Raw genomic sequence first — 19,015 nt, 5'->3', positions numbered from 1 at the left:
GAGATTAGTGCTGGATTTCATAGGTTAAGGGTGAAAGGAGAAAAATTGAAGGGGATCCTTCACTTAGAGGAGGAGCTCCCAAGCTTCTTTTTTTTAATGCCGTGGACCCCCATCATTAACTGAGAGGTCTGTGGACCCCAGGTTGGGAACTCCTGACTTAGAGGGTGTCACAAGTGTGGAACAAGCTGCAGTAGGAGTAATGGATGTGGGTTCAATTCCAACATTTAAGAGAAATTTGGATAAGTACATGATGGGAGGATGATGGAAGGCAATGGTCTAGGTGCTGGTTGATGGGACAAGGCAGAATAATAGTTTGGCACAGACTAGATAAGCCAAAGGGCCTGTTTCTGTGCTGTAGTGCTCTATGACTGTAAGACTCTATGTAAAATGTGAGCTAAATAATTGTTGGAATTACTGATCACAATTTTCTTACCCTCTCATTCTCGTTGTTGTTTTTACAATTGACCTACAGAGATTAGCTTGGCAAGAAAAATAAGCTAAAGTTAAATTTATATGGGAAAAATTATGGCTTGCTAGTGAGTCACAATTCCTGGAACATGCATATAAATTTTAAATTGAAGCAGAAAAAAATCTTATACTGATGCTTTTTTTAAATTTTTACAGATTTGCAATGAATACCTCATAAATCGAGGAATTGACAGCAGAGAGGTTTTAGTTTTGCTGAGGAACTGTGTTCTGCAGGTATTTCTGTTGATTAATTAATAGTTCCATCTTTAAGTGTGTGTTCTAGAAAGCTCGCCTTTGATTTCTAGTGTACCATTGCAAGAGTTGATAAAGCTCAAGAATGCAAAGAGCAATGCTATGTGATGTTTGAAATAGCATTATGGATATGACAGTATTGAGGCTTAATTATTAATCGAGCGGACTAGAAAATTGATTTTGATTTAATTCATAGCTGACAATTTGCAGACTGAGGAAGTTATTTCAAGTAATGACTAATTCTACTCCTAGACTTTTGTTGGGGGAAAAAATCATTGTCTTTGGGGAAGTAAATCTAATGGGCCAGCTTTAGACTCAAAATCATCTATTAACCACTCATCTTCACTTCTGAGCATATTCTTTGGGCCAGAGAGATTCTGCAAGCTATCTTGCCTTACTGATTTTAATGTAGTGGTAATCAGTATCTCTATAGTGTTACTGCAATACTTGTTTTCCACTGGAATTACATTCACTTGCACTGATCTTCCCACTCAGCTACTCTATATCCAGGTAGGAATATTAGTACAGCAGCGATCAGGCAATTGCAGGCCTGTGGAACCTGATTTTGAGCTCATTCGCAAATTATAAGTTTATCAGCGTCACTTATTGGCAGATCACAGATCCGGGGAGCTGGCATTAGTGTCCTGATTGGCTGTTGAAATGCAGTTTTCTCTTTGACCAAAGAAATGAATTTTGATACAATATTTGAAACTTTCACAAAGTTTCTGACTTCTGCATCTTGTGGTTTGTAGCAACAACATAGGATGTTAGAAGATGGGAAAAGTTTGAAGATGAAGCCGAAAAATAGCACCACTCCCAAAAGTGGTGAAAATTCTCAGCCAAGAAGCTCGTCTTATGCTCATTTGAAAGTGAGGAGCCTCTTCCCACACAAGTCTGCTCTCAGACTTACACACCACCTGTCCTGTAAAGGAAGTAACATTTCTTGCCTTTCATGACGATTGGTGGAATCACAAATAAATCAAAGCCATTGTACAAGCAACAGTTTAAATGATTACATAAATATTACTTACATAAATATGAAAATCATTTATGAATTGAGAGTAAAACTCTGGATGTTTCAAAAGAGCTCCAGCTTAAATGGAGTTGTGCAGTGAAAACTGGCATAACTGACAGATGGTGGGAGGAATCCGATAGGGAGCAATTTTTATCAGAATTCAATGTAATATTTCCTCTGTCTAGGCTTGTGAGAAACCTTGGAGCATTAATCACAGTTCACAGTTAAACAGTAGTTGTTGAGCACAGACATATTGCATTTATATATGCAGTACTTTTTATGACGTATAAGGAGATCATCAAGTCTGATGAAGGAGACTGAGGTTCTTTGGAGTATCCAGGCCTCTCCTTGACTGAACAGAGGAGCACTTTTAGTACTAGACTAAGACAACTGCACTGCTCCAGAGAGCGCTAGATGAGATCATCCTTACCGTTAGGCTCTATAATGAGTCAACCTATAGCTGGGGAAGTGATGACCCCCTTCTGTTAGACTGTTTGAGGTAACTTATTTTTTATTCTTTCTTACTTCTCTTCTAATATTTGCGTACAGGTATCTGTGCATGTAATGATACTGTGTACATTAATTTCCTTTGAGATCAATAAAGTATGTATGTATCTATCTATCAAGTCTATACCAGCTATCAGAACAAGCTTATCAATCTGTTTCCCTAACATTTACCCTGTACCTTATCCTTCCTCTTGTACGTTAACATCGCCCTTTCTATCTGATCAACCACCTACACCCTGGCAATTCATAGGAGACATCGTGGATGTGTGAAGACCATGGAGCAGCTAAGGGAAGTGCATTACCTGTGGCACTGCTGTGGACAGGTCAAGCCCAGAACTTGAGTGGTATCATTGAAGACTTGTTACACAAAATCCATTTACTGAGCTCTTGGCCATTTTTGTCATGGGGCTGGTATGAGAAATTTGTTGGAGCTCACAGCGTACAAAGCTCATGCCAGAGCAAAGCATGTAAAGGAAAGCAGAAAGGCTGGGTTTTGGCAGGTTTCCAGGCAGGGTGGAAAGGAGGTTGTTGGGGAGAAAGGTGTGGGAGGATTAGAAACAGGGTCCACGGGCTGGTCAGTAGTTAAGGGGAACTGGGTGACAGTCGGCAACTAGCCCTAGACTATTTGGCATAGTTTCTCTCACGATGGGTACATTGTGTTGCTGAATGAGGTGGGATTCCTGCAGTAGGAACTATTTGGGAACATCTCCTTTAAGTCATGCAGATTTCACAAAACCTAATAAAGCTTGTGTGTGTACTTTCGGCTGGGGATGGCAGAGGCCTCACATGCACCACTGAATATTTCAGAGGTGGAATTAACCATCTCTGAATAACACTGAGCACATCGAGTATTCTCTGTACATCAGTCTCACGGGGCATTGTGTGAATATCTGGGACAGTTACTGAGGTTGGACTCTGTTGGAATATTTTTAGAAATTATACCATAGGAAATTAAACATGCCAAATGCGTTCCAGTTTCTGAGCTCCTTCCTGATTAAATACAATAAAGAGCAGCATTCACTTTCAAACAAACAAAGGCCATAAATAAATAAACAAGTTGGGTTTCTGTAGAACAACAGAAGCCAGCATAAATGACAAGGGAGTGGGAATAGGGAGGGACAGGAGTTTCCAGTTCCTGCTCATAGAAATTGCAAACAACTGTAAGAATTATTTTCCAATTGCCTTGTCACTTGATAGCAGTGATTACAACTGAAAATGTTTTTCTCCTGAGGGTTTTTTTTATTCCTGCTCTGCTTGACTATTCTATTAGTGGTTGTCCAGTGCGGGAGAGTTTTTAAAGTGAAAAGGCCATTGCACTGGGGTAGTTCCACTCTCGACCCAAGAAGTCCTGGTCCAGCGTTACGAACAAGTGTCACAGACTGGGGTCTTGGTTTCCGTGGATGACCTCGACATCTTCTGTGGCTTGCTCTGCCTGTTGCTGTCCATGAAGCGTTGCAGTACCATCTTGCTGGCCATTGGATCTCATCGGCATTGTCCGCCGGAGGTAATTTCACATTGCTAGGACAGGCATTTCCCGATCTCACTGGAGTATGAGGCCGCCAGCTACCCCCGCCTGGTTTAGCCCACCTGCCGAAGCGGTGTACTGGGGTGTGGCCGCTGTCGCATGTAAACGGCTTCTTGGAGCCACAGGCCAGAGCTGGGTGCCTGTTGGGGACCAAAGGTGAACTGCACCAAATTGGACACGACAAGCCCCTTCACCAGAGGAGCTGTCCCTCCCTGGACACCCTCCTTGGTTACTTTCTTACAAAATGTACAAAGGAACAGTGGAAGGACAAACCTTTTGAATAGTTTGGCTGTCCAGGACACATCGGGGCACATATGGCAAAGGGTAGTGTTAGGGAACGGAAGCTGGGCACAGCAAGCAGATTTTGGTGTCCACATCATTTGTCATATGATTGATTATTTGTGTTTTCTGCTTCCCAAGATTTAAACTGTCAGAATACCAAGCATCACCTCTGTGAACAAAGATATCTGTATATCTGGTATTGCTGAGGCAGGAATAGAGGGGAATATTATGTCTGGTACGGCCCTACCATTTGAGTTTATTTATTTTATTTTGCTGAACAGATTGCGTGCTCACCATTTATGTTGGCAGAAACTACTAGAAGAAGCAGGAGTAATGCAAGCTGCTGGAGCAATAGCTTTACAGCAAATTCTCGGTTGACCGCTACATCTCCATCATAACCCTTGTTTGTAGCTGGGTTGATTTCCCAGTCCTGCAGCCATTTTTATTTCTATCTAATTCTATTTCTATCTAATCTTTTAGACAGCTCCTTGGGATTGAGGGTGATTTTCTTCCACTTGTGTGTTTATGAAAGTATCTGATGAGGCCAGTGTGGAAGTTGCAGGCTGCCAGGGGTCAGGGAGGAGGTGCCTGAGGGGCATACAGGTTGCCGGTTTGTGAAGTAGGGTGTTGCTTCTGGCATTTAGGCTGGGCCAGCAATTCCATGGGGTGGTGGAAATGTTACCCTTCTTCAAGGGAGTTTTGAAAATGTTGCTGAATCAGTTCCACTTCTCCCTAGCCATGATGAATCTGGGATCAACCTCATTTGTTCATCTAGTGTAGGACATGAAGATAACGTCCATTGTCCAGTGGACCGTGTCTAAGGCTGACTGGGCCTAACTAGGCCTCGATGTGAGGGATATTGGTGTAGGAGAGAATGCTGCTATTGGTTCATTTTTCCTACCAGTGGATTTAGTCAAGACAGTTTTGTTGTAAACATCCATTTCTTTAAAGGTCTGTTTTAAGTAGTTCATGGCGCAGAGCCACGGGGGAAAGCAGGATCACTGCTGCTCAACAAACCATGAGTTTTGTCCCTGTGCTGAGGACTTGATCTTCAAGCTGTATTTTTTTCTCAGATAGCCACAGGCCGTTAACGCTGCAGAAGACTGTGGCGAATTTCTTCATTGACACAAAGTGCAAGGATTGTGTTTTATGGACATCAGGCACAGAGCCTAGTCCCTCATCTGCTCACTAAACTGGTCAGAGAAGACTTGGAGCTTGGCCTCTGAACATACGTCTATGAGATGTTATCTAATTCCAGCAGTACAATGATTGAAGGTGGGATGTCCTTGATTCTAGAATGGGGGTGACGTAGGTTTAACAACTCCCCATTTGTCTTGTAGTTTAGCGAGTGAGAAGCAATTTGAAGGTGAGAAGCAGGACTACTGTTGAAAAAACTCAAGAAAAGTGAGGGTGATCAAGCAACCTTGCTGCTGGGGACTAGTTTGCATTGAGATTGGGGGCTAGAGCTGGTGAAGATTTCAGCTTGCTTACTGTCACTTACTGGACAAAAGATGAAAACACATGCCTGCAGGTAGCCATATTTGGAATGGATGCTCCACAGTCTCTTGAATGGTAAGAGTCAAATGCTTTTTGTGAGATCAAAATAACGGTTAATGCTGTTCTCTGCATTTCTTTACTCAAAATCAAGTTCTCTGTTCATCTTGGATGGACATTATCCAAAGTGCAATTTAGACAGCAGCTGCTCAGCCACTGGGATGAGCTGGTGGTGTTGGTGGACAACATGGACAATCACTGGAGCACCACAATTCAATGTGTGAGTGTGTCCGTGCTGACAGGCAGCTTTGTGAACTTCTAGCTTCTTGTTGGTGTTAATGTTCTCTCAGCAGGCTTTGGACTCCAGTTGCCTAGGACCTCCTTGCTGCTGAATCAAGACCCATCAATAAACCATGTTTATTAAAGTATTGTAGTACCATTATATTCCTGCTGATGGAGCTCATGATTCTTTCAAAATTGTCTGTGCCCCGAACAAGCAGAGATTCAAAATCTCTTTTTTCAGAGCACTTAAAAGGAGTTTATTTCTATTACATTAATTGGTTAATGTTAAGTTCAAATGAAGTGTATACTTCTGAACCCTATGAGCACTGACCGTGGACTTTAACCAGCAACTGACTTATTTTCATCCCTTTCCAGTTGCCACCAAACCAAGTTTCTGCCTCAATGTGTCTGAAGATAGATTCCAACATTATTGCTGTTTTGCAAAATGAGTCAACACTTGAGTGTGTAAAGCAGACAATTGAATACATACAAAGTGCAGTGAGAATTCATGTAATTTAATAAAATATGATGCATTAACCTTGCGGTAGTGGTAGGATACATTGAAGTTTGGCTGTTCTAAAAGTTGGGCTGGTGGAAAGGAAGGCAAATGTAATGTTAGTATTCCTTTCAAGAGGTCTAGAACATAAGACCAGGATGTGATGCTGAGGCTTTGTAAGACATTGGTCAGACCACACTTGGAGCATTATGATCAGTTTCAAGCCCCTTATCTAAGAAAAGATGTGCTGGCATTAGAGAGGGTCCAGGGGAGGCTCATGACAATGATTCTGGGAATAGAATGGCATGAGGAGCATTTGATGGCACCAGGCCTGTACTCACTGAAGTTTAGAAGAATGAGTGGGAGGGGGGTCTCATTCAAACCTATTGAACATTGAAAGGCCTGGATGGAGTGGGTATGGAGAGTATGATTCCTATATTGGGTGAATCTAGGACCAAAGGGCACAGCCTCAGAACAGAGGGACATTCATTTGGAACAGATACGAGAAAGAATTTCTTAAGCCCAGTTCCCAACCTTCTTTATCCCAAGCACTCCTACCATTAACCAAGGGGTCTATGGACCCCAGGTTGGGAACCCCTGCTTTAGCCAGAGGGTGGTGAATCTATAGAATTGTTCACCATGGGTTGCTGTGGAGAACTCGTCATCAAGTATTTTTAAAGTGGAAGTTGGTAGGTTCTTGATTAGTCAGACCGTCAAAGGTTACAAGGAGAAGGCAGGAGAATGGGGTTGAGAGGGATAATAGATCAGCCTTGATGGAATGGCAGAGCAGACGAGAAGGGCCAAATGGTATAATTCTGATCCTAGGTCTTATGGTCTAGAAGTGTTAAATAAATATAAATGGATAGTTTTCATGGGGAGATAATATTGTAAATAATGTCAAAGCATTACATTAAAAAGAGGTATTGAGAGTTTCATCTTACGGACAAAATGGTGACAAGTAGATTTCTTGATGGTCTCAAGTGAGACCATCTACTTTGTACCAGAATACTTCCTGTATTTTGCTGTGCTGGGAGTATTGGAGATTGAAAGAGACAGATACAAAGAATAATAAAAACACTTAGAAAATGCTGGCTTTTATACTAGCAGCAAAGTTTTTGCCGTAGTTTATCTGAGCCCTGGCATTGTCATACCTTAAAGCAGTAAATGCTGTTCATTTTGCTATATTTTGGTAAAAGATTTATTAGAAAGCCTCCCTTTACTTCAGAAATTTGGTTGAAACAAAAGCATAAAAACTATTACAAACCAATTTTAGCACAACCAACCAGAGCTGAATTTGTTAGCAAATATTTGCCTTTGAGGAAATGTGGTATTCCTAGATTAACCAAAGCGGTATCTGAGCTCTGAAGATTAAATTAACAAGAGTGACTGCTCAGATGAGGGTCATATGTGGTATGCTTTCATGCGCCAAGAACATGATAAACAGTATTTTTATACATTCCTATCTTGGGAGCTTTCCAAGGTGAGTCATCTTCTGAGTCCAAGCCCAAACACAGCACTGACCTTTGCAAGTTCCTCAGTCTAGGAATACTACGTACTAAGATGCCGCTCAGCACTGCAAAAGCACTACCCTCAAGCTGCTGCAGAACCAGCATTGCATCCAAAAAGAATTATGTACATGTACTATCCCGTTGCTTACCTCCATACATTTGCTATTATGTCCTTCTTTTGCCTCAGTCAGTCGTTAAACCAACTAAAACAATTTTATCCCTTTAACAGAAAGGAATCAGTTTCTCCTCCCTAAATGCAGCCAGCTCCCCTCGCCCTCCCCTCCCCCCTTTGAGTAAACAATCTTTTAATCTGGTCTTGCATTTAATAAGTAATGAAATGAGTACTTCTCATTCCAGAATGTTAGAAATGTTACATTGTATGAGTTCATCTGAAAGGTGGCTTCTTCATATTATTTAATGCTTCACTGAAAGGTTAAGGAAGATTTAATGTTACAGGGTGGAGTGGAGTTTGAAGCCGTGCATATCACTGATGATATAAAGCTGCTGTACAGAGTAACAGTAAGGTTGACAGTGTTGTCTTTACTGGCTATGGTGTCCTATATGAGTCTTTTACTGCCATGCAGATGAAAGTATCAGGGTCTTCACTACTGTTTACATTATAATGGCCTTAAAATGCAAGAATGAAAACCATATGGGCATTAGAAAGCAGGAGTAATCCACTCTTAAATTATCATCTAAATGAATAGAAAGAATATTTTCCCTGAGTTACCTGAATGAAGATATTCCAGAATTTTAACCACTGTAGTTTTGATTAACAACATTTCTTCACTGATGTCATTCACATTAACCATAATGACCTGGATTTTTTGAGAGCTGTCTAGAGTAACAATCTGTGTTTCTCTGCATACGTGCCACCAGGCCAGTTGCAGAAGTGCTGATCTTGAAGGTAGCTGGGCACCCACGATGTCCTGACTTTCCAGCTCCACTGGAGTTCAGCAGTGGTGCACAATGCTGTAGAAATTGGCCTGCATTTAGGCAATGGAGTCTGTTCAAAAAGTCTACTTGGCAGTGATGTTTACATTTGGCAAAGTGGATGATGCCTATGTGGGACAAAAAAAAGTTTTATTAAATCTACAGTTTAAAAAAAAAGATTTATTGAAATATGTTTAGTTGTGAGAGACATTCAAAAACATTGTCAGACCTCAAAGTTCATAATTCGGAATTCAAATTCTATTCCGTGCATCCAAATTTCAAAACAGAGTTTAGTACATAACTTGTTTGGCCCCACCTACTGGGGATGAATTTCTAGCTACCAGTATTTTAACAACTTTGACAGTCATCGCTGTTAAAGTTTTCTTTCAGCATTTCTGCGGACAGGGTTTATTCTGTTGCTTGGCCATTCACATTTGACTAGGAGCTAGACTTAGAGGGTGGAATCTGCTATGATGCCGCAGACTGGTTTCAGGTGATATGCACTAGGTGGGTATAAACTCTTCCTGAAGGTCTGCAAACTCCAGGCCATTAGTTGGAAGCAAGATTGTAAAAGCAGTTACGAGTTTTTCAAAGCAAAGCATTACAGTACAATCAAATAATTCCTTTATTACATTTTAGTCATTTGATTGTCAAAATATATTACACTGAAAAGCCAGATGTATAGTGATCAATGTTGTGTTTGTATTCATTTTGACACTAGTGTTGTATTATTTCTGTTGCTCTGATTTGTTTTTAAGTTTGCATTCCATTCATTTGTACATTTAGTACCCACAGATAAAATAGTATGTAGATTCATAATTGTTCATTCATTTCTTTTCCCTCGATTAGAAATTCCACAGGAAAGAAAAGACTGTTACTGGACTCAATTTCAAATGGGAAAATTTAGAGTATTCTTATTCTTCACTGGAAAATGCAACATTTGCCCAAGAGTCATCCAGATTAGGTACTGATCATTATTGAAGCAGTGCACATTTTTACATCAACCAGCAAAAACATTACCATTGAATTTTCTTTCTTTTTCATTCATTATTTATAGGATTTGTACCTCTTGCTATTGACAGCAAGCTGACAGCTGTCAAGGGCCCAATTCCTTGTCAGTGTCCTGTAAACACCAAGTCCCTTTCTAAACTTCCAGAGGCCTTCACTTCCCCAGCCACCCATTTCAAACCAATTATCCTTGCACAGACCAAAGAGAAAACAAGGTAATGCATTAGATAAGTGAATCTCCAGAGAGTATTGGGCATTTTATTCAGATCAGCTGTTGGTAGCAAATGCAATATAAAAAGAATTTAACAAGTATTTAGCAAATTTATAAATATATATAGTAATTTTTGTATTTCCCATTTGTTACATTTTTCAGGTTTTGAAAGATAATCTCACTAAAAAGTTTATCTTTTTAAAAGCGTTGTGTTAACATTGTCAGGCGATCCTAGGTGTAAAAAAAGTGTCTTCTAAATAAATATGTGTTCATTAAACTGGTGGGATATTCCTTTAGAAAGTAAATTTATTTATTAAATTGGATAAAATTTATAGCTAATAATTTTTACAACATCAATAACAACAAAGTTTACTTGAAAATTACTTTTTAAAATCACATTCAATGTCATTTATTTACTTACCATTTGTTGGGCATCTATTTTGGTTTTGTACTATTTAAGTAAATGTGTGTTTCGCATTATTTTGTGAAATATTTTAATTTTTCAAGTACTAAAGCATAGAATAGAAAATGGTGGCTTATGTATCAGTTGTAGACACTTCTAGACACCGCCAAGGATTTCTTGAGATTCACAGGTACATATTTAAGCAACAAAGTACTCCAATCATGAGGTATGTAATGCTGTATCTGCAGAAAGTAACTCTCCATAACTGTCCCAGAGTTTTCATGAATGTTGCAGGTATGGTTATATTACTCAAACATTCTCTTATGTTGATAATATTCCACTGAATAATTCCTCAGTTCTTCACATTGCTAGTCTGGTATCTTGCATTCCTGCAGTACTTTCAAACCTTAACACTGAGTGTTTTTAGTAAACTGAAAGATAAGAAGTCTTATTTTTTATGAATGTGAAAATTCTATTTCATACTTCATTTTTCTAAAATGTATATGTGTGTTTTTATTTTAATTCAACAGTATAAAAGTATCAAGCAAGTGTCCAGGGGCCAAACAGTTTGTTAAAGCTATGAAAGAGGAAATCCAGAAGAACCAAGGAACGGTGCCCATTAAAGACTTTGAACATAATGAAATTGTGGAAACATCTGTATTTAACTTTGAGAATGAGACTCTGGACAGACGATCACACACATCAGCATCATCGCTAAACCAAACCAATAGCAGCCCAAGTTTATCTACTAACCTCTCTCCAATTGTTGAAAGCAAAGCAAGTGCACCACACACAATTTCCTTGCAATACCAGGATGTAAATTCCTTCTCCAAAGCTATTTCTACTACGTCAGTAAATGATTCTCTTCTGAACTTGCCCATGTCAGAGCATGCATCCCTCGTTCCAAGTTCTCATGAAGAGAAGTTAAATAGCTTCTTGCCAGAATCTACAGTACTTTCCAACAGGACCTCTAGTGGAAGCAATGGAAGCAGTTTTAAAAGTACTGGATCACTAGTGAAGAATGCTTTTAGTTGTAAGCTCAACAGAAATGATGATGAAAAGGCTACGATCAAAACGCACACTATTTTGGAGCCTTCTACTGACAATCTTAGCAATTTTGTAGATTTTAAGACCAATGCCACAGAAATGACTTTGCCTGAAAGATATTTGTTGGAACGGAACTCATTGGTTGTTAGAAATGAAATAAAAACATTCACAACTGCTCCAAGCATTTCTGCAGAGATTTCAGAAAATATCCAGTTACCTTCTGCATGCATCCCAGTGTCTCCTCAAGACAATCTAGTGGCAATAAATTCATCAAATCCAGCACCAGTCAATCTTTTACAAAAAACTATTCATCTCTTAAAAGAAGAATTTGCATTTGATGGTTACTTAGAGCATGATGAAGAAGCCAGTACCATGGGTAGATTATCTTTATTTTGGCACACATTGATAATTTATCACACATTAAGTATTTTACTGATAATTCTATCAAAAAGGAAAGTTTACTAATATTTTCATTATGAGAGTTACCGTTGAATCAAGCACTTTTGAAATATTTACTTGTATTCAGCATCTAAAGCACTTGCTATTTAGTCATTAGAATCAAAGATATTTATGGTAGAGAACATAAGAAAGAGAAGTAGGTCCATCATTCTCTTGAAAATGATCATGGCTGATCCAGTCTTGTTCTCAACATTTTTCAGTTCCCTCTCCCATATTCTTTGACTGCCTTAAATATATTAAATAGCTAATTCTTCACAGTTCTGTGGGTGGAGGGCTTCAAAGAGTCACGGCTCTCTGTGTTAAGAAGCTCCTCCTCATCTCCATCTTAAATGGTAATCCTTTATTCTGAAACTATGTCCCTTTCTTCTTGATACCTGCGTTAAGGCAGAGAACTTTTCACTATCCATCCAGTAGTCCTCCTTTAAATCTTGTCTATTTCAGTTTGATTTACTTCCATTCTTCTAAGCTCCAATAAATAGAGGGCCAACCTGCTTGAGTTTTGTTCAAATGTCAGCCCCCTTCATCTCAGGGCTCAACCTTCTCTGCACTGCCTCCAGTGCATGTATAACATTTTTTTTAAATATGGGCACCAAATCTGTGCACTGTACTGAGATGCACTCTCACCAGCGTCCTGTAAATTTGCATTCAATTTTCCCCAGAGAATCTGGTGGTTCATCATTCCATAGAGACCATCAAATACTATACAGCCTAATCCCATTTCCCACTTTTGGGTCTGTAGCATTGTTGTTTATTGCTCTTCATGTATTTATTCAGGTTTTTTTTTAAATTGATGGGATGAGAAGAATTTTCCTCCATTCTCCTCCAATTCTCTTATCAATCAAGTCTATGTACTTCGGTTATTCACCTCTCCTCTTGCCCTACCTGTTCACCTTGTCTCAGCTTGCCATAGAACACTCCAATTAAGCCTCCTCTCAGCCTCCTATTTTCCCAGATATATCAGCCACAGTCAAACTATTTTCTCCTTGTAACAAAATTTTACAAGGATATTTTACAAGATATTGCCTTGGCAATATCTTCACAGATCTCCTCTGAACTGTCTTTTGCGCTATTGCATGCTTCCTGCAATGTGGTGACGTCTGTGGAAATCTATTCACTCAAAGGTTCCCCTATTGCTCAGGAATTCTCACTATCCTTTATTTTATGTGACTGTCACTGCACAGTAAAGAGGTTTATTCCTAGCAGTGTTTTATTTTAGGGGCATTAGAAATGGTCACTCAATAGTGGTCTAACCAATGATGCCTACATGCTATGAATGAATAAATGGTAAAATAAAATTTTCCTTTTCCGGATTTAATTCCATTCATTAGGTTTATGATCTTTTAACCACTCTATTTGTTATCTTCCTACAACCTGCAACTTTCTTCCTCATAAGTAGTAGAATGCCAATTTCAGCTCCAATTTTAACTCCTTCAGAATATGTATAATCTGTGTAGAGTCTGTGGAGAGGGTGGATGATGTAAGTAAGGGTTTCCCAACCTTTTTTTTATGCAGTAGACCAATACCATTAAGCAAGGGATCTGTGGACCCCAGGCTGGGAGCCCCTTTTGTAAGTAAGAACTGGCTGGTTTGTGCTGAATTGTCATTTTACCCAGTGATATATGAGGCAGAGGAGTGAAGGTGAGGTCTTCTTACTATAATGAAGTCACAGGTTAATGATGGCATTGCCACTGAAATAAGCACATACAGAATTAGCTCTCAAATAGTGAAGTCTAACAATAGGAAGAATTGGTTTGATGAGTATTTAAGAGAAAAGGTATTGTGCAAAACTTCCCCGCTCCCCCGAACTTGAGTCTTGTGAGAAATAATTACTCCGTTAAAATCTCAGCCTTCTCTTTCTCACTCATCACCAACAGCTTCTCAACATAATCTTACACTGGGGACTGTTCTCTCACATCTCCACTAATGTTAGCCTCGTGTCTAATTTACTCCTGCTCAATGGGCCCAACTCTTAATGTTCCACAGGCCTGTGGTAAGGGGTGTTGGGATTTGGGGGTGATGTTTGTTGCCCTTGCTGGAGGATAGATTAGAGTTACATTTATGTTGTTCGGTGACTTGGTCTTGGGATACGTAGTTTTGGGAAGCAATGAGATAGCATAAATTTATTCTTAGCTTAAGGGACACCTGTTTTCAGCTGCTGCCTGGTGGGGAACCCCCAGGTAATTGGGCAAGTCCTCCTCTAACCGAATGAAGTCTCTCTCTCATAGTGAAGGCCTGCTTTACCTGAATGGTAACTGAACCCACACACCACAACCATGAGATGAGTTTTGCAGAAGTGGAGCTCAAGCAGGCATTGCCAGAGTTTTCCACTGTACATAATCCCAGTGGAGACACAGAGGCAGAGCTACAAAATTTATTATTTGTGCAATACATCCAGTTTTCCCATATAGTTCTATCTGTTGTTACATTATGTGATAGAATTGTTGGGCCTTTGGCAATCAGTATGAGAGGCTGTTAATATGTTCATTTGGAAAAAAAGCATTGAACTAAATTTTTTGGACCATCTGCTTAAGAATCCAATAGTCCAGAAAATATTGGGTCAAATCATGTTGCACATTGCTGCTAATTTAGATCATAATGACAGTCCTTCGGTGTTTAAAACATCCTTGCAATATACATTCTCTCATGGAGCCATTATGGCAGAGTCCATCATGCTGAGAGATCATGTATCCCAAACCAGGTTAGATAAAAGGCAAGATTTGAGGCTGCTTTGTTTAGGCAAAGACTTGGGAGGCAAGGTGAGACTCAAGCTGCCTTTTCAAGATTACTTCATTTTAATGTTTCTAATTATTTAAGTTTTTGTGCATTTTAGTTAATATTGATTATTTTGTTTTAAATAATTAACACTGACTTTTTTAATTTACTTGAATTTTAGTTGTTTTTAACTGCTTCCATGTCAAAGATATTTAAAGATGATAGCTGGCAAAGCACCTGCCCCCAAGTTTGCTTGTTGCTATTTCAGGAACTGGGCCTCAGTACTACACTGCCAGAGGCCTTGTTGCTGTTCATCCCTGGGCTATGAAGAGCTAGCTCAGTAGGCTGGTCACATCTCAACATGGTGAGGGCAGGCAAGTGGATCAGATACCGACTGTGTGCAGTCTGGGTGAAGGGTGTTGGGTCAGCACAAACCAGCGCATTGATTGCTGTTGACATCGGAGTCCTAGTTGTTTTCTGTCATTAAGAATTAATATGGTTCAAACTCAAAGTGGTGAATTTGTGAAAAAAAAGTGTATCAAAATGTTTGCTTGGATACACACACTGTAAACTGTAGTACTATTTGCAACAGGATTTTATTCAATCTTAACTTCAGTGGTTCACTTAATTGCTTCCTCTAAAGCATGGCTCACCAATCTATAAAAGTGGGATATGGCACATGTTAAAAGTTTTCAAATATTATTTTACAAATGATTTTTAGTTCATTTTTGACAGACAAAAGCTGCAGCAGATTTCAAAAGCAGCTGAACACCATAATTTTTCTTCCTCACAACTTCTAATGTGTTTTTCTGTCTGCACGTTTGGTCCTTCTTGGAACTTTCCTTGCTGTTGCTCTTTGCCTTTGTTTATACTGTGTTAGATTATATCATCTTCACTATCCTGGCAGTATTTTGGTGTGGGTGTGAATCATTGATTTTAATTTTGTTTATATCCACTTGCCCAGATTGCTGTCCAGATAGTGAAGCTGAAAACTTTTACCTGGACATCTTTTCTCTCATTGCTTAACTCAGTGTTGTTTTACTAAAATGATAATGCTCTGTTTGTTTTCAAAAGCAAAAATATTCTATTATAGAAATAAATGAAAAGTGCTGTTCTTGTTTGCAAAATGCTATTTTGTATAGTAAAAGATGTAGTATTTGAAGAATCTAAATCTATCTTATTTATATATGGTAATATACGTTTGAAACTACTCAAAATAAATCTCAAATTCAATGTAGCTAGCTTCAAAAGCATTATTCTAAGCTGATAACAAGCAACATCACTAATGTTTTCAGGCTAAGTGAAATAGCATTTCACTCTTGTAATTGATTTTGGACTTTTGATTTCTTTTATAAGGTGAGTACATCTTATCCTTGAAAAGTCTTAAATTCAGTACATTCAGTAATGCTATATCGGAGAAGTTTTGTGACCTCTACTGGGATGACAATCTACTCAAACAGCTTTATAAGGTTGTTAATGGAAATCCTTCGTTGTCTGCTCCATTGTAAGTATTAATTTATGTAAGTTTATTAACTACCCAAAGTACCTAGCATGTGTATTAAGCAAAGTAATGCCCAGGATTATTGCAGATACTGTATCTTTACACAATCTCATACTCGCTGTAATACCCGGGATTGTGGCTTCCTTGGTAATGGGAAATTCAGAAGCACTGTTGTTGTGTAGATCCAGCATAATGTCAGGAACCCCTCTCCTGGAAGAGCTCACTATTTTGGGAATTCAACATCAAACTTGACACTTCATTGTAAATATGCCTCACTTCTATTTCTTTAACCAATAGTGCCAATTGACACCAGATATGTTGTCACTAATCTCTCGCTATTCTTATCCTCGAACCATGACTCAGAAGCTCACAGCTTAGAAAGGCATCATATTTTTGGAAGTGACAGATTTCTTAGCATTTGCAAATGCACTGCCCACATTTTATCAAAGAATGTTGCATTTAATATTCACATTTATGTTACAAACTCCTATGAAAATTATTCTGGGAGTCCACTGTAAAGTTTGGCACAGACAAATTTGGTCATGTTGTAGGCATCCAAAAAGAAGTACTAAATGAACCTGTGAGCAGAGAAATTTTATTTTTGTTTCTTTTATGAGATACTAAATGGTCTCTGAAACTTCCAATATGGCTGACAGGAAATATACATCTTTTAGAGACAATACCTGCCATTTGGTGATAGTTTAAAAACAAGTGTGTGCAATGTTCATGATTGAAGATGTGGTAAGGTGCACAACTTCTGTTTGTTGTTTCCATGTAGTTTATGGTTACCCTGAGATAGCCATTTGCTCTGCTTGCCACACTAAGCAAAACCAGGTCTGCATGTGGCTCAATACATGAATCTTTATGGAACTGCCTCCGGCCCCTGCAACAAACTATTTAACGTAAGAAAACCAAATACCAGGAGCTGGTAGAGCAGTGCCAGAGACAGGGATGGAGGGCACAAGGTGGGGCATAGAGGTTTTGCTGGCTGCTTGCTGTGCAGCACCTGCCCTCTCCTTGGCATTATGGGGGCTGTAAGTAAAAGAGCCTTCAGGACTGTTACAGAGGCTGCTGAGCGAGAGGTGTGACCTGTGCACCAGTGATGCTGGGACACTAGCCAGCCTGCTAATCAGCCCTGGCTAGGTCGCCTGGGCGAGAGTGACTGATGCTTTGAAAGACCCAAAACACCCGATGATCCCGGGTTACATCACTGATAGTGTATCCCAGCACATTCTATGATGTGTTTCAGCAGCATCAAAGTATACTCATTATATGTGGACGTGAAGAGCCAGATTCAATTTCTATAGCTACCCTTAAGACCCACTGCTGGCTTGCTCTCCTTTGATTGAAGATCCATCTTCCCATCACCATTATTGAAACTCTATGCCACTGTATGAGAATTAGCATGGTTTCACAGTTTTTTTTAAAAAGAAGACTCTTTAATTTTCATTAAAAATTGTTAAGTAGACTTAAGAACTGTAAACTAATATTAATATATTATTTTTCTAGATGATTTATGTGAATTATTTATTTAACAAAGTCTGCATGAAGCGGCCTCCACCAGTTTCTGCTGTGTACCGTGTACACAGTAAAATAAAGGCATTGTATTGGAAAATTAAAGTATTGTGATTTTTTAAAAAATAATCCTCTCAACTATTTTGTTGCATCTCCTCTGAAAATATTATAATATATTTCATTAAATCTTCCTTTAAAGACCGTATTTACATGGTGTAATATTGCAGAGAAGTTATTATTCTTCTTGATATTTTCTGAGTAGTTATTGGTGATTTACAAGTGACCATACTTTGAAGATTTTGCTAATTAGAAATATTTAATTTTTTAAAATTCTTTAGGGATTACAGTTTACATTCAATTACATGATTCCATGTTCTTCCTTATACATAAACTGTGATAATAGCTAATTTATTATTAATAAATTACAGTGATAATAGTGTATTTATCTCATTAATAAGCATTCTGTTGTGAACTAAGGTTATGAAGGGATTACTATAGATGCAAGTCTTGTTTTTATAATACTTTCCCAAAATTAGTGGCATAATTTAATGAAATAATAATGGGCTGTGAGCTTAAGAACTATAAATGACAGGGAAAATGAACATACACCCTGTTTTTGGACAGTTCAAGATAAATTTTTTATTTTGTTACTCTTGACCAAAGTAAATAATGAGGCCTGAGAGATTTAAAATGTTAAGATAAAATTATTTATTTGGAACTTAACTTTTGAACTTTCCACTTTGGAACATTAATAATTTTCTCTCTCCTGAAAATATTTTTTAATCTAGTTTTTGGCCTCCCCTCCTAATTCTTCTTAATTTCTAGGGTTTTTTTGTCTTATTAAAGCTCCCTGGCATTTTAATTGCAAAAGTGGAACTCCATAAATGTATGTTTCCTTAATGTAAATACAGGTAGATAAGCAAGTTGATAGATGTGCCTGAAAGCCAATTTCGAGGTTAATTTTGATAAGTCTAAAAAGTTGTATTCTGTGGGCAGCAGTCTATTTACAGGTTCTGTGGATTTTTTTTTAATAATTAGCATCAGTTGTGTATTCAAGCATGCAGTGACATCCAGTTTAGTTGCTATGAGAACACTAATGTAACCAAGGCAACCTTGGTTGGATAATTGTAATGGGAAACAGAGTTGAAGTACACTGATTTATGTAGCTTTATGTGGATTTGTGAACAAAGCAAGCAATTATTTGAAATTTTTATCAACGTGGTAATGAACCCAAAGCATTATAAAAACAGATGGTGCAAAGCTGAAATAAAAACAGAAAGAAATGTAAATGCTTAATATATCAAGCAGCATCTGTGGAGGGAGAAATAGATCAAATGTATCAGAGCAAAGACCTTGCATCAAAATCATCTTTCAAAGCAAAAGTAAGGTCTCTGTTT

The 19,015-nt window shown here is 38.6% G+C and overlaps 1 protein-coding gene across 5 annotated transcripts in view; it reads left to right on the top strand.

The window, feature by feature from the left end:
• The window catches only part of LOC132379566 (kinase non-catalytic C-lobe domain-containing protein 1), a 154,117-nt gene that overhangs the window by 76,628 nt on the left and 58,474 nt on the right, over positions 1-19,015 (top strand). For all 5 annotated transcript variants that reach the window (XM_059947624.1, XM_059947627.1, XM_059947626.1 and 2 more), the window contains 5 exons: positions 625-702; positions 9,612-9,726; positions 9,820-9,985; positions 10,915-11,807; positions 15,959-16,106. In XM_059947624.1, the coding sequence (XP_059803607.1) occupies positions 625-702; positions 9,612-9,726; positions 9,820-9,985; positions 10,915-11,807; positions 15,959-16,106 (1,400 nt within the window). The remainder of the gene's footprint in view (positions 1-624; positions 703-9,611; positions 9,727-9,819; positions 9,986-10,914; positions 11,808-15,958; positions 16,107-19,015) is intronic.

The sequence above is a fragment of the Hypanus sabinus genome, chromosome 22 (genome assembly GCF_030144855.1).
Source record: "Hypanus sabinus isolate sHypSab1 chromosome 22, sHypSab1.hap1, whole genome shotgun sequence".
In the NCBI taxonomy this organism is placed as follows: domain Eukaryota; kingdom Metazoa; phylum Chordata; class Chondrichthyes; order Myliobatiformes; family Dasyatidae; genus Hypanus; species Hypanus sabinus.
This window is presented reverse-complemented; position numbering and strand designations above follow the sequence as displayed.